Raw genomic sequence first — 12,450 nt, forward strand, 5'->3', positions numbered from 1 at the left:
CATTCTTTGCAATATTTAATTGGAGGTGGTTTCAAATGACGTAGGAACTGAATTAGGCCATTCAGCCCATCAAGTCCATTTTGCCATTTGATCATTGCTGATTTATTATCCCCCTCAACCCCATTTTCCTGCTTTATCCCATAACCTTTGCCCTTACTAATCAAGAACCTTTCATCCTCCCCTTTAAATATACCCAATGACTTTTCCTCTACAGCTATCTGTGGCAATGAGTTGGGCTGGAAGGGCCTGTTTACGCTGTATCTCTAAATAAATAAATTCCACAGATATACCACCCTTTGGGTAAAGAAATTCCTCCCACCTCTGTTCTAAAGGGACATCCTTCTGTTCTGAGGCTGTGCCCTCTATTCTTGGATTCTGCTACTATAGTAAAGTTCCATACCTCAGGTCTTTTATTTCAAGTTAATTCATTGTAACTTAAGTTAACAGCTAACTTGCTCCTTCAAAACATTGGAACCATGTTTTGATATCGAAGCTGTTTCTGTGACATGAGTTCTTGCTTTGTGGGAATTTCATTTGAACTTAATTCTGGGAATAGTTCCTTTTGACAGGATATAGACTTGGAATCTATACTGTAGCAGCATTTTTGGATTCACAAGCTGCAAAAAAAAAAAAAATCTGGAGGAACTCCAAGCTAAGGAAGTCAATGTGAAATGAGTATATTGATTTTTGAAAATTAATTTAAACTTAAAATTGCCCATATTCTGGCCTTGATGACCACTCTCACTAAATTCATTAAGGAGTAGATGAAGGCTTTCTGCGTGTTCCTGTAAATGCATAGTGGGTTAGTGTCTGTTTAGACTATCTTATCTTGCACTAGTTAAACATAACCCCTAAAGATCTCATAGGTTGAGTTTCTGTTGTATGGGTTTAATGTTTAGCTGTGCCTTGAATTATTGGTATCATATGTTGCTGTGTATAAACCCTCTCTGAGTGTAAGGTATGAATATTCTGCTCCAAATCCATCGTCTTCTCACCATTATTCATATTTTAACAGTCAACTCAATATAATACTTTTGTCTGTTGAATCGGGTATATAATATCACCAGCATTTGTTGTGAAATTTGTTAACTTTGTGGCGGCAGTACAATGAAATACATGATCAATGAATATATAGAGGAAAAAAGAACTGCTTTTTTTTAAAGAAATGCAAACTAAATTAACGACTTGCAGAGCTCTGCTAAAGTTGTCTGTTGAGCTTATCTAATTGACCTTGGGTGTTAGAAGTTCAGTGGAACTGCACATGCCATTCATTTCTTTTTATATGACAGAAATCTGGACTCTTGGAATACTGTTGTTCTGTAGACAGTGGTAGATGCATAAGATCTGCCCTAGTTTTGTGAGCTTTATGTTTCATAGAAGAGTATAGCACAGGAGCAGAACCTTCGGCCCACAATGTTGTGCTGAACCAGCTGAAAATTAAATCAAAAAATGCCTAAAAATGAATCCTTCCTACATACCTAATGTCCATACCCCTCCATCTTCTTCATATCTATGTGCCTATCTAAACATCACTTAAAAGCCTCTAATGTATTTGCCTCTACTATCACACTAGGCATCTAACACTGAGTTTAAAAAGCTTACCCTTTTGAATCTTATCTCTTCTCACCTTCAATGCATGCCCTTTGGTATTAGACATTTCTACCCTGGGGGGAAAAAGATATTCCCTGTCTACTCTATCTATGCCTCTCATAATCTTATAAACCTCCATCAGGTCTCCCCTCGGGTTCTGCCGCTCCTAAGAAAATAGCCCAAGTTTGTCTAGCCTCTCACGGTAGCACATGCCCTCTTAAACCAGGCAACATCCTGGTAAACCTCTACTGCATCTATAGTGGGATGACCAGAACTGTAGGCAATACTCCAGACAACACGCACAAAATGCTGGTGGAACGCAGCATCTATAGGGAGAAGTACAGTTGACATTTCGGGCCGAGACCCTTTGTCAGAACTAACTGAAAGAAGAGATAGAGATTTGAAAGGGGGAGGGGGAGATCCAAAATGATAGGAGAAGACAGGAGAGGAGGGATGAAGCTAAGAGCTGGAAATTTGATTGGCAAAAGGGATACAGAGGATCATGAGACAGGAGGCCTAGGGAGAAAGAGGTGGGGGGAGCACCAGAGGAAGATGGAGAACAGGCAAGGAGTGATTGTGAGAGGGACAAAGAGAGGAAAATGGAGGGGGGGGGGAGATAAATAAGGGATGGGGTAAGAAGGGGAAGGAGGTATTAATGGAAGTTAGAGAAATCAATGTTCATGCCATCAGGTTGGAGGCTATCCAGACGATATATAAGGTGTTGTCCCTCCAACCTAAGTGTGGCTTCATCTTGACAGAGGAGGCCATGGATTGACATTTCGGAATGGGAATGGGACGTGGAATTAAAATGTGTGGCTGCTGGGAGATCCTGCTTTCTCTGGTGGACAGAGCATAGGTGTTCAGTGAAACGGTCTCCCAGTCTGCGTTCGTTCTCACCAATATATAAAAGGCCACACCGGGAGAACCGGACGCAGTATACCACACCTGCCGACTCACAGGTGAAGTGTCGCCTCACCTGGAAGGACTGTCTGGGGCCCTGAATGGTGGTGAGGGAGGAAGTGTAAGGGCAGGTGTAGCACTTGTTCTGCTTACAAGGATAAGTGCCAGGAGGGAGATCGGTGGAAAGGGATGGGGGCGGGGGGGAACGAGTGGACAAGGGAGTTGCGTAGGGAGCGATCCCTGCAGAAAGCAGAAGTGGGGGAGGGAAAGATGTGCTTGGTAGTGGGATCCTGTTGGAGGTGGTGGAAGTTACGGAGAATTATATGTTGGACCCGGAGGCTGGTGGGGTTGCAGGTGAGGATAAGGGGAATCCTATCCTGAGTGGGGTGGCAGGCAGATGGGGTGAGAGCAGATGTGCATGAAATGGGAGAGATGCGTTTGAGAGCAGAGTTGATGGTGGAGGAAGGGAAGGGAAGACAATACTCCAGATTGGCTTAACTAGAGTTCTGTAATGTTGCAGCATAACCTCTTGACTTTTAAACTCAATGCCTCTACTAATAAAAACAAGCATTCCATTAGTCTTCTTAACCACCCTATCTACCTGTGTAGTCTCTTTCTGGAGCTATGAGCTTGACCCCAAGATCTCTCTGCTCAGCAACACTGTTACGGGTCTTACCCTTAACAGTGTACAGTCTCATTGCATCTGCCGTACCAAAGTGCAACACTTCACATTTATCTTTGAAATTTGTCCGTGCTTGTGTTTGACATTTTGGGACATGGCACATATGTTGCGCTCAAACCTGGATGACTAGCTTTTTTGAAAATTTGCAGTCCTGTGTATGTGGCCAGTAATTATGGGTTGGCAGTAGAGGAATTGGGGATGCCGGGGCAAATGATGGGAGAAAATTGGATGTGTTGTAAATACTGATCAATATCAGTTACAGTCCTCATTTTAGTTATGTCCTTTGTTGTCTGGAGATCTGTTGCAAAGCCTTTAATGCAAAGCAATGTGCATTGGTTGAATGGATTTCAAACCACTTGCATTGTACATGCCAGTTGTACAATAAGACCAGGATACAAAACCAATATTAAATCAATTTGCTAGGAATGGAATGTCAGTGTTATGAGTTAGAAGTTGGCATAATGCGGCTGTCTTTGAAATACATATAAATTAATTGATTGAAGTGGAGTATTACAATGTATTGTGGTAAATCTGTCCAACATTATAGAAAAATATTCTGTTTTATTTTAAATCCTGCATTTAAATGGGACTACTTTTGTTTGCTAGGAACGGAATGCTTTTTGGCACAGTTGTGTACCCAAAGAGATGAGTTATTGGAAAGATTGTCAACTGCAAGAAATTATTCTAGTTTGGAGGATGCAGATAATTACTCAGCTGCAAACAAAGCTGTCCGGCAGGTGAGGCATACTGTATTTTTTTGCCATTTGTAAGTGTGCCAAAGAGTTTACTGACAAATGCAGTTTAAAGAATTGTTTTTAAAAATTGAAATGCTTTACCAGGAAAAGTTCTAGTCTCTTTTTTACAAAAAAAGACAGTACAGAACAGTGCAGAAAAAATCATATTTGCAACAGGAAATAGTTTTACTGATCAGAAAGGGCAGTGTAAGTTGGGGATGTTTTTCTCCAGAAAACAGATGGATGAGAGGTGACTGAAATGCAAGTCTAGATTTTGATTATTCACCTACCAATCCCCCCACCGTTAGCCATTTGTTACATGAACTTGAGCTGACATCTGGTAAAAATCAATCCAATTAGTTCTATACCCTGGTCCTTTTCCTGCAGCCATCTTCTTTCTTATCTATTTCCTTTGTGAATTTGCTTCCACCTATGTATCAGGTATTGAATTCCAAATTATGATCGTTTCTCGCATGAAAACAAATTCCCTTTTTTGCTGCTTTTGAAATCCTATTAAACATGAGTCGATTTGTTCTTGACTCTTAACAAAGTATGTACAGTACTGTGTAAAAGGTGCCTGTGTAACTAGGGTGCCTGAGGCTTTTGCACAATACTGTATTTGTCTTTGTGAAGCAGAGAGTGAGTTTGGAAATCTGGCAGGAGCAAAGGACGTTGGGAATGGTGAGGGAAGAAGTGCCAGGGGTGAGGGGGGTGTGGCGCGGTTGCAGACTCGCCCAGCTCTGAGACACCAGGCGAGGTAATTTGATTCCAAGCAATTGGTTTATCGATCATTGCAGAATGTTTCTCTGGTATTTCCTGCTCCTTCCTCTTCTTCCCAACCATGATTGCCCTCTCCCTGTACCTTTCCCACTCTCAGTCCACTCTATATATAGATATAATTTAGCACAAAGGGATTTTGAGGTCGTCAATTTAACTATAATATTTAGAGGAAAGGAGGTATACACGTTTGGGGATAAAGGATGGGATAGCTGAGGAAGGTAAAAAGGAACTTGTGGATACTAAGGGTTATTAGGGTTGACTAGCCTGTTTATGCTCTTTAAATTCTATTTGGGCAAACTGTAAATCTGCCAGCATATAAAACATTCACAATTTTGTTTAATGAAATGCAGAATCTTTCCTCTAGTTTGTGTTTGAGTATTATTCTGATTTTATGTTAGAAGAATAGTCATAAGTCATATTTTGTAATTTTGTTTGAATTTATTTTGAGTGATTATGCTGTTGATCTATCCAGACTGACCAGCTGTCTGCGGTAATTCCCTACAGGTTAAAGGGGGGAATAATGCAAAAGTGTAAAGAGCACCAAGAAGTTCTGGACTTGCAAAGCAGATTCATCTGTGTTTCAAGATCAAATCAGTTGATAGATTCTTGAACTGTAAACTGGATTTGTGATATCAGCATTTCCTGTATATAATTACACTATATAACTGAGCTTCCATTTGAGACTACAGTATTTGAATATGTTTATCTATCCCAACCGCTTGGAATGTTTATTCATCCAAGAATTTTTTGTTTGATTTCAGTATATTGTAGTGTGCTGAATTTGAAACTGGGTGGAGTGGGTACTTCAAAACAACCTAAACTATCAGTGTTTTCAATTTATACACAATTAGATTTAGTGTTTTTAGTGTATATTGTAAGCTTATCTAGCAGTTGGCCATTTGTATTGCAGAGTTTATTACACACTGGACAACACAAAGTAAGGAGGTCTGACTCTGATCGCTAATGGCTGTTTAACATACTGTTAGCAAACAGAAATGTTCTCGGTTACATGCTCACAAGTTGCAATACTGTAGTGACTTAACGCAGCACTCTGACATTCATTCTGGAGCTATAGTTTGAACTGTTGGGCATGTAAAACTTTGACAGATTTCTACAGATGCATAGTGGAAAGTATCCTGACTGTTTGCATCACGGCCTGGTACTGAAGTGCCAATGTCCATGAATGGAAAAGCTTACAAAAAGTGGCAGATGCAGCCCAGTCATCACAGAAAAAGGTCTCCTTACCATCAATCATGTTTACAAGGAGCACTACCACAAGAAAGCAGGACCCCCAACATACAGGCTGTGCTCTCTTCTCACTGTTGCCATTGGGAAGGAGATGAAGATGACTTGGGTCTTATACCACCAGGTTCAGGAACAGTTATTACCCTACATCTATCAGGTTCCTGAACTAGTGTGGATAACTTCACTCAGCTCAACACTGAACTGATTTTGCAGCTTATACACTCACTTTGAAGAAGTCTATAACTTGTGTTCTCAGTATTTTTTATTATTATTTTTCTTTGTAATTGCACAGTTTGCTTTTTGCATATTGGTTGTTTGTCAGTTTTTCATTGATTCTGTTGTATTTCTTTGTTCTACTGTGAATGCTTACAAGAAAAGGAATCTCAGGGTGATGACATATGGTAACATATGCATACTTTGACAACGTTTACTTTGAACTTTAAATGCAGCGTTGTGGCCAATATTGTATTGATTCTTTAGGTCAGATGAATGAGAATGAATTAGCATGACATGGTATGTAGACCTCCATTAGTCTTGATAGACCATGGATTTGCACCTTGGAAAGTTTCCAGGGCACAAGCCTGGGCAAGTTTTTTTTATGGAAGACCAGCAGTTGCCCAAGCTGCAAGAGTCCCCTCTCCACGCCACCAATGTTGTCCAAGGAAAGGGCATTAGGACCCACACAGCTTAGCAGCAGAGCAATGTGCGGTTAAGTACCTTGCTCAAGGACACACGTGCAGCCTCAGCCAAGGCTCGAACTAGCGACCTCCAGATAACTAGACGAACGCCTTAACCACTTGGCCACACGCCAACACAAAGAATCCCAACAACGTGGCATGGTAGTGTTGTAGTGGTAAGCACAACGCTTTACAGTGCAAGCGGCTCAGGTTCAATGACTGCCACTGTCTGCAAGGGCTTTGTACATTCTCCCCGTGACTGCATGGGTTTCCTCTGGGTGCTCCAGTTTCCAGCTACAATCCAAAGATGTACTGATGGGTAGTTTAATTGGTCACTAAATTGTCCCATGATTAGGCTAGGATTAAGTCTGGGGACAGCTTGGTGGCGTGGCTCAAAGGGTTGGAAGGACTTATTCCAAGCTGTATCTCAATACAATTGCAGACAGTGAGCAGAGTTCTACTGCTTAATTTTATTTTTGGCTTAAGACTACAATTATTATACATTGTTACGGAATACACCTGCTTGTGTTCTTGCTAGAATGGCTCTGAAATCTATGGCTAACACTGTATGCCTTGATCTACATTAGTTCCATTTAATATTGGAGAATGTATACAATATGCAACCTGAAATTCTTGTTCTTCACAGACATCCACAAAAGGAGAGCAGTGCCCCCAAAGGATGAGTGTCAATAAAAACCTTAGAACCCCAAAGCCCTCCCACACACAAGCAGCAGCAAAGCATCAACCCGACCCTCCCCCACTTACTTCAGCAGAAAGCATCAGCACGCTCCACCCACTAAGCATAAAATAACAGAGCCCCAAGAAAGACCATAATCTGCTGTACAACAAAAACTAATTGTTCACCCAACTATTCTACAAGCCCCAGGTTCCCTCCTTCCCTCCCTCCCTCCCTTATAAATGGGCAGAGAGGTGTCACTCACTGAGAGGGGAGACATAACCAAAACAACTCGCTGATTTAAGGTCTGAGGTGTTGCTTTTTTCTGAGTTCTCCAACTCAAGAATTGGCAACAAACTCCTTCCCTCCAACAAGAGAAAGAGAGCAATCCGTGTGCTAATCCCCTGTTCCCAATATTCCATTTTCTCCCACAACACTTCAGTCTGCGGCACCAGCATGGAATCAGCTCGTCTCCAGGGCTGCAGAGCCTCAGAACCCCAAAGGTGAGCTCATCCTCCAGGCTGAGGCCTTGGGATATAGAAAAATGGCCAGATGGTGAGCCCCAAGAATGGGAGCCAACATCGTAACGAACTGAACTTTGAGTTACAAATGACCAAATCGCAGTTCTGTTTGGTGTCAGTTTTATGTAACCCCACTTGATCATTTCTATGAGACTCATTCCGTCTTCAGTATAGCATAGCATTGAAGGTAGTTGATGGATTTTAACAATTGTCCAGTTTGCTTCTATTCAAATTGTTTTTAGTTGTTTCATCTTAAGGGGCAACCCTATAATTAACTTTGTTCCATTAACCTAACCTAGTGCTTGAGTTGTACTGTTCTATTCCACCTTTTAACAGAGTTTGTTGATTCTTACAGGTAATTCATCAGTTAAAGCGACTGGGCATAGTTTGGCAAGATGTGCTTCCAGTTCACATATATTGCAAAGCCTTGGGTACTTTGCTTAATACTGCAATCACTGATATTGTGAACAAGATCACAGTGTTGGAGGTAATTAGAACAAAATGGGAAATTTTTTTTCTTGTGATACTAATGAAAGATGTGGATATTGCTGGAAATGGTGGTGTATATTGCCTCCAGTTTCCATTAAGAATGAACACTTTTCTTACATAGGCCAAAACAAGGAAAAAGTAGATTTCTTTCCATGAAGGATATTGGCATACTAGATAGCCCTTTCCAAACCTTAGTGCAGTGGATTCTGACTAATTGGAGCAGCTGTCTATTTGGGGATAACTCTTAGAGAACTAAAGTTAAATGGTTAAAATAGTCGGGATTCTCTTCATTTATTTGTGACACTATGCCTCTTCATTTGGGCAGGACACTGTTGCTGAACAGTTTCTAACTAGTTGTGTCCATTATGTGGCCATTGGACACTACAGCATGCCTGGACCGATCAGTTAGCAGTGATTTTTTTTGTCACTGATGGTTGGGAAGAAATAAAGCAGTAAAGACAATTCAGTGCTGTTTTGCTCATTGTAGTTTCAAGCTTTCAGGCTTGGAGGTGCCAGAAACGGCCATTAGATATTATGGAGCAAACAGTTTTTTGATAGTGCCAGCTGCATGTGCTTGTGTTATGTTATCCATTTGGCCTGATGGATGCTGATTCAAAAAGCAGTAAGTTTTGATCATTTTGTCTTTTTTATTTTGACTTTAAGTAAGAAGTCCATGAATTATCTGTGCTAGATGTCTGCACTGATTTTGTTCATTTACAATCAAATGAGCATGGCAGTGATAAATTCTTCTATCAATAATTATTAGAACTAATACACAGTTTATAATACAGTAGTAGTAGTATTCTAATTTATTCTGTATTTCATTTAAATGCATAATTTGTTACTCAGTTTAGCGGTAGTTTGCCTTTGTTACATCTTTTGACTGGTTTCATGAAACTTTGGCTAATAGAGGCAAAATGCACTGGTCCCAAAGTATCCCACTGTACATGGATGGTTACCACTTGTTTATAATGTTTAGTCATAGAATAATAAATATAGTATTGATACAGGCCCTTCAGACTAGCCAGTCAAGGCTACTATCTAAACTCCAGATTTATTTAATCACAATTTAATTTCACTATCTTTTGGCAAATTTACTTTGTTCAAGTCATCTTATGCACCTTTGGAATAGATACAAATCTACAATCTTCAATTGAAATGGGTGTTTCTATAATAGCAAAGTCATACCAAATTCAAACAGATTTTGAATGATGTATCTCCCTGTCATGTCATTGTTAAAACAGATTTTCTATGGTAGGAGTTTTCTATAAAGTATTTTTCCTTGTGTTTTGCAGGACATTACTTCAGAAAGTGCTGATGGTCTGTATTCATTATGTAAAACTATACTTGAAGAAGGGCCTGGAATTTTTCAACCACTACTTGAAGAAAGCAAAAACAAAAAGTTTCAGGAAGAGATACCAATTTATGTGCCAAAGTGGCTGAAATTCAAGGAGCTAATGATAGTTCTCCAGGCTAGCCTGCAGGAGCTGGTGGACAGGTAAGACCTTGCATTATAAATAAGCTGTTAGATAAACTTGCATCATTCCAGTAAAGGAGAATATGGCACTAGATTTTGTCATTAAACGAATTCTCTACTGAAGTTATTCTTCTTTGTCTTCTGAATAAATGTTGGTTCGATGATTAAGCTGAATTGGCCAAATTAGCAATTGGTCATGTATCAGTAAATGCTCATTTCACAAGTTATATAGCTCTTTGATATTTTCTTTCTCTCCCCCCACCCCACACTTCTAGCTGTGCACTTTTTTGTTCTTTGCTAATGGGAGATTAGAGTCTGCATATGCAAAGTACAGAGAAGTTGCTTTGATACAGAATATCTAAATGACTATTACTGTTTAACTTGCTCATGCTTTTCTGTCTATTATGTACACTTTGTAGATCAGGGAAGGGATTATGTCTGCAGTTGACTATAAATTATGGAGTCTATTCAACTCCACCTTTAGAAAGAAAAGTAAATTGTAGAATTGAATGAGGCTGTGTATGAAAGGATAAATTATTCAATAGTTTATATAGAGGAGACGTGGAGAGTATACAATTTGTGTCTTTAGTGTTGCAGTCTGACGTTGTCCTCTTGAATGTTAATGTTGGCTCACCTAACAGCCCTCAGTAAATGTGGCAGGGAATGATTGTGATCCTAAAGAGATTGGTCCAAAAGTACATTTGCTAATCTTGAACAAGAGAGATAATTGTACATAACTGCAAACTAACTGCCTTCATCAAATTGATACAACCTTTATAAGATCCTTATTACATTTGAAGTAATGATGATGAGATAATGAACAACATACCTCCTGAGCTATTGGTTTCCCATTATCATCAGTAAGATAAAAGGCTGTTTAGTCTCCAGCCACATGAAGAATTGTATTCATCACTTTGTCAGCATTGTTGTCGGAATCTTGGCATCCTTGCCTGAACACGAGAAATTCTGCAGATGTTGGAAATCCAGAGCACCACACACAAAATGCTGGAGGATCTCAGTAGGACAGGCAGCGTCTGTGGAAATGAATGGTCAACTGACCTGCTGAGTTCCTCCAGCATTTTGTGTGTAATCCTTGCCTAAAAGTTAGAAAGGACCTATTTACTCCTTTAAATGGGGTGAAACTATTGTTCTGTAAGATTGTGACAGAATCACTTCTTGATTTCAATAACCTGTCACCAAATGATCAAAAGTACAACATAATCAATTGGAATGGCTGCTGAAAACTAATTTGCTTATTTTCATTCCAAGCTTGTAATGGATTAGTAGCTTGAATAAATTTTAAAATTTCCTTTTATTTTATGTGTAGGTGGACTGATGGCAAGGGCCCATTTGCAGCAGAATTTTCTCCGATTGAGGCAAAGAATTTGATCCGAGCTCTATTTCAGAACACTGAGCGAAGAGCGGCAGCATTGGCTAAAATTAAATGAACATAGTTAATGGCTTTTTTATGCATTCAATAAATCATATGTTAAGAAATGTGTATTTATCTTGTAAGCGTTACCTTTTCAATCTACTTGTGTTTATAACATTTGTAGAATATTATAGAGATGTTCAAGAACCTTGTTCTGTGGAATAAAAAGATTACATAATCTGTATTTTTGAAATTGTTCTCTATATAGCTCTTTGACAGTTACTGGAGCAAGTACTGTATTGCAATAAGAGATTTTTCATTAACTTTGATTAGCTTAGTTGTTATTGGGATTTCTTTAGTACAGCTGGAATGGTGGAGTTTATTTTATATATTCCAAAAACACAACTACCAAAACCTTTGTTTTGACTGTTTCACTTCTAAGCACTTTTATGAATACAAACTCAACTATTTTCTACCTCCTAGTTATTCATTCCTACAGCTATTCCTTAATTGATGAACTTCTTGCTGTAATACTATTAGGATAGGGTTAGGCTATCAGTGTATGAGACTGTGCTTTGCAAAGTACTTTTGCTAGAATGAAAAGTAAACCAATCTTTTGTCTGTAATGTATTTTGTGTTTCCTCCTTGATCATATTGCAGAGAAATCAGTGGTCCATTTGTGTTGGTAATTCTTCAGAAGTTGTTATATTCCTCTTAATGTGCTTCATAATGCCCCATTTGTTCTAAGGTTTGCTCCTGTGCTAAGGAATCATGGCAGTTCCATATATGATGCAATGAAGTGAAATAGTGAAGTTTTTGAGCATTAAAGCCTGTTGCATTGATGCTAAAATTGGTGGTGTGATCCTCAGTGAAGAGTTATTGATAATTGTAATGGGATCTTGATCAACTGGCCCGAAGTATTTAATTCTGATAAATATGCGGTATTGCATTTTAGTAAAAGAAGCCAGAGCAGAACTTGTCCAGAAGCTGGTATGGCCCTAGGGATTGTTTAGAACAGAGACATCAGGATGCTGGTAGATAATTCCTTGAAGATGGTGACACAGACAAGGTGGTACATTTGCTGTCATCAGTCTGAAAACTGTATCGTTCTAGCATAACATCCCAGCTCTTTACGCAAAGTGCCAAAAAGTTTTTATTTGTAATTCTGCATACAGTTCTGTTTGTCCTGTGTCATTGAACTTGAGAGATTCAAAAATAAAATTTCAAAAGATAATACTGGGCCTGGTGGCCTTGGTTGTATTAGGTTATATTTACATTTTTTGCTCTGGATTGTAAGAGGCGATGGG

At 39.4% G+C, this 12,450-nt stretch overlaps 1 protein-coding gene across 1 annotated transcript in view; it reads left to right on the forward strand.

Moving 5' to 3' along the window:
- zw10 (zw10 kinetochore protein) overlaps positions 1–11,385 on the forward strand; it is a 42,073-nt gene extending 30,688 nt beyond the window's left edge. Inside the window, exons 13-16 of the mRNA XM_059956841.1 lie at positions 3,779–3,909; positions 8,161–8,292; positions 9,590–9,792; positions 11,099–11,385. Coding sequence (XP_059812824.1) covers positions 3,779–3,909; positions 8,161–8,292; positions 9,590–9,792; positions 11,099–11,219 — 587 coding nt within the window. The 3' untranslated portion in view covers positions 11,220–11,385. The remainder of the gene's footprint in view (positions 1–3,778; positions 3,910–8,160; positions 8,293–9,589; positions 9,793–11,098) is intronic.
- The last annotated feature ends 1,065 nt before the right edge of the window (positions 11,386–12,450 follow it).

The sequence above is a fragment of the Hypanus sabinus genome, chromosome X2, assembly GCF_030144855.1.
Source record: "Hypanus sabinus isolate sHypSab1 chromosome X2, sHypSab1.hap1, whole genome shotgun sequence".
In the NCBI taxonomy this organism is placed as follows: Eukaryota; Metazoa; Chordata; class Chondrichthyes; order Myliobatiformes; family Dasyatidae; genus Hypanus; species Hypanus sabinus.